Here is a 3,148-nt window from a genome sequence, read left to right as displayed (position 1 = left end):
AATAAAGTGTTCTATGTCTAAAAAACTGCTACTCTATCGCTTGGTCGGAGAAACCGTACACACATTTCGTAGTTTGCGCCTTTTAAACAAATATAATTGCATATAATGAATCGCATTGTGCATCATAAAACAAAACGACCGGGAAGCATATTTTGGTTACGGCAATACATTACAATTCTGTCACATTTTTTGCTTTAATCATCAAATTTGAAACCACAAACAAAGGAAAAGTACACAATTATTCATGATTTATCAATGGTTAATTACACTGTATGGTCATTTTTTCTAAACTTTGGTGGTATAAATAGAGCTGTTCAAAGCCGTATCATATCAGGTTAAATAAATCCAAAGTAAGTCACCATGGGAGTTTTAACTATACTGTTGGTCACTGTTGTTGGAACTGTCTACGGATATGGTTATGGCGGTGGTAGAGGGGGAGGTGGTGGAGTCATCGCTCTAGGTGGAGGCGGTGGTGTTGGTGGAGGATTACTTCTTGGTGGAGGCGGTGGTGCTGGCGGTCTTATAGGAGGAGTCGGCGGTGCTGGCGGTCTCATTGGAGGAGGAGGTGTTGCTGGAGGTTTAATCGGAGGAGGAGGTGGATATGGAGGTTCGGTTGGAGGAGGTAAGTTAATGCTAATATTGGGCTACTTAGTCATGCATATTTTTTTGCAAGAAACTAAGGTAACACTATTTCCATTTTAAGTTTACCTTATATCATTTTCAGCATTGTTTTCATGTTGATTTTGGTGATAACTATACAATCCGAATATGTGGTCTTATAAAAGAAAATTAAAAAATGTATGTGAACACATGCCAATTACAAATAAGCTAACACTAGAAATCTGTTGTTGTTTTTTTTTCGTACAATAAGACATTTCCTAATTTTCTATTTGTCTACATATTCATATTGTATCATGATTTCCGTCGGACACAAACATATATCATATTATTTGTTATATTATAGCTGGTCGTTGGTGGTGTACCTGCCGTCCAGGTCTTTGCCGTAAAGGGGAGCTTACTTTGGACAAAAAATGCAGACTAACACCATTGTTCCCATGGCAATGGAATACATGTTGCCAATGGTTCCCATGGTGGGTTACCAGCCGTAACTACGGCGGTGGAATCGGTGGCGGTATTGGCGGAGTTATTGGTGGTGGCATCGGTGGAGGAATCATCGGCGGTGGTATTGGCGGTGGAATCGGCGGTGGCATCATCGGGGGTGGAATTGTTGGTGGAGTTGGAGGTGGAATCGGTGGTGGATATGGTGGATATGGCAGCGGATATGGTGGAGGAAAAAAATCATATTAAGCTGAATGGTATGTACAATTCATACTTTCATTCCTATTTTTTTGTTTTTTGCCACAGATATGATGTTATTGTACACAAAAGACAAGTCAGGTACTAAATATCTAGTATTTACTGATTTTATAATTTATCTTAAACTATATTAAAGTTAGCATACAAGTCATTATATTTCTAAATGATTGTTGTTTGGAGCAAGTCCTCAACATAAGCGTCTTACTAAATTTTCCAATAAAAGAAATCTAAAGAGATTGAAACTTTTTTTTTAAATCAGACATATATCTGTAAATGTATTGAAATTAAAGGGACAACGTCGTACTAAAACCACAAAACAGAATAATATTCATACAAGACTTGCTGTTTTATATCTGCCAACACTTTTCATTGACGCCTTAAGGCGTCATACCACCAATTAAAAGTCCCTATCTGTTCAACACAATTTTGCAATTTTCACAGCTTTCTAAATATTTTACCGTTAAGTTTAACTTCATAGAAACTAGGTATATCCTGAATTGTACAGGTGTTACTTTTCTGCATGCCAATTTTCAATATACATTCTAAATCATTTAAGAAAGAAGAGAGCTTCCGAAAGGAGGTACCACTAAAAATAACCCCTGGTTTTCTAAAAATCTTTAATTAGTATACCATGGAGTGTATTAATCCTCAATTTAAAATGCAAACTCCTAGACAGATAAAATGTGGCTCAAAATGGTCTTGATATATTTCTCTTTCAATAAAAGTTTCATTTCTGCAAATGTATTGGTTAGTTTAGGTTAACAATGACATCACATGCACTATTTTTTGTCCGAGTAGGCCTACTTTTACATACGTTCTAAATTTGAGGGAGTAGTTGGTGGTATGACACCTTAAATCACTTGAGAGTATAGAAGTTTCATAACATCAACCAATAGCGCGCACTATGTGCAGTTGTATTTATATAACTTTCACATATCTTTCGAAATATGTAACATATAATGATTGTAATTGATTTATGTTTTTACCATCGAATGTTATATTAATCGTCTTTATTTGTTATCGTATTGCACAAAACTAAGAATAGTTATTAATATGCACAGACATAAAATCTGCATCTTTCTCTAGAAAGTTTTTTAGACGAACTTGTCTGTAAGTAAAAGATAAGCATGTGGTAGCGGAATATTAAGGATATAACTGTATTGTATTTTAAGCTCCGACGGCATCAATTGAGGATTTGATGGTCGCAAATTAAGTTTACTGGCGACGCGTTAGCGGAGACAGTTATTGGGTATTTGCGACCATCCAATCCCAAATTGATACCGTCGGAGCTTAAAATACAATATTGTTATCTCCATTCTAATGAAACTGACAAAAAAACAACGTTAAAACATGTATTTAAAATCTGTCAAATGCCGTCTGCGCTTGCGCGTACGTCCCATATTATCAATTGTCAATGATGCCATGTAAGAAAGTGACGTTATCCAATCAAAATGAACGTTACAAACGTTGTTGCATTAGAATTTCTGACTACGGTATTGGAACTATAACAAACAAATGCCTTAAACAAAAACAACGACAATTACTATCACAATACTTGACGCCATTGATAAAATTGCTCAAAAGCATTAATGTAAGTAGCGACATGATTTAAAGAGGCAGTCAAATACTTGTTGAAACGTTTGTTAATTGATTTCTTTCTTTTTGTAGGACACCAATTGAAGAATACAGTATCAGGAATTTTCTTCAATAAAATTTAGTTTGCACATTTACATTTTCAAGGCTTACCTGCATAACGGGCACCTTATTTGTTCACTAATAACTTTTCTAAAGATGTTAGATGAAAGTTTTCGTAACTGTCACCAAGGGTCGC

General features: G+C 35.6%; 1 protein-coding gene across 1 annotated transcript; it reads left to right on the top strand.

The window, feature by feature from the left end:
- Positions 1-325: 325 nt before the first annotated feature.
- On the top strand, positions 326-3,044 carry LOC134719380 (uncharacterized). Its single transcript, XM_063582388.1, has 3 exons — positions 326-622; positions 965-1,316; positions 2,986-3,044. The coding sequence occupies exons 1-2, from the start codon at positions 361-363 to the stop codon at positions 1,306-1,308; spliced, it is 606 nt and encodes a 201-aa protein (XP_063438458.1). The 5' UTR covers positions 326-360; the 3' UTR covers positions 1,309-1,316; positions 2,986-3,044.
- The last annotated feature ends 104 nt before the right edge of the window (positions 3,045-3,148 follow it).

Source organism: Mytilus trossulus, chromosome 5, assembly GCF_036588685.1.
Source record: "Mytilus trossulus isolate FHL-02 chromosome 5, PNRI_Mtr1.1.1.hap1, whole genome shotgun sequence".
Taxonomy (NCBI): domain Eukaryota; kingdom Metazoa; phylum Mollusca; class Bivalvia; order Mytilida; family Mytilidae; genus Mytilus; species Mytilus trossulus.
Note: the sequence above shows the minus strand (reverse complement) of the source record. Positions and strands in the feature narration are given on the sequence as shown.

Coding starts and splice junctions, on each gene's coding strand:
- LOC134719380 (XM_063582388.1), top strand. CDS start 361: ATGGGAGTTTTAACTATACTGTTGGTCACTGTTGTTGGAACTGTCTAC. Junction 623..964: donor TGGAGGTTCGGTTGGAGGAG/GTAAGTTAATGC, acceptor GTTATATTATAG/CTGGTCGTTGGTGGTGTACC.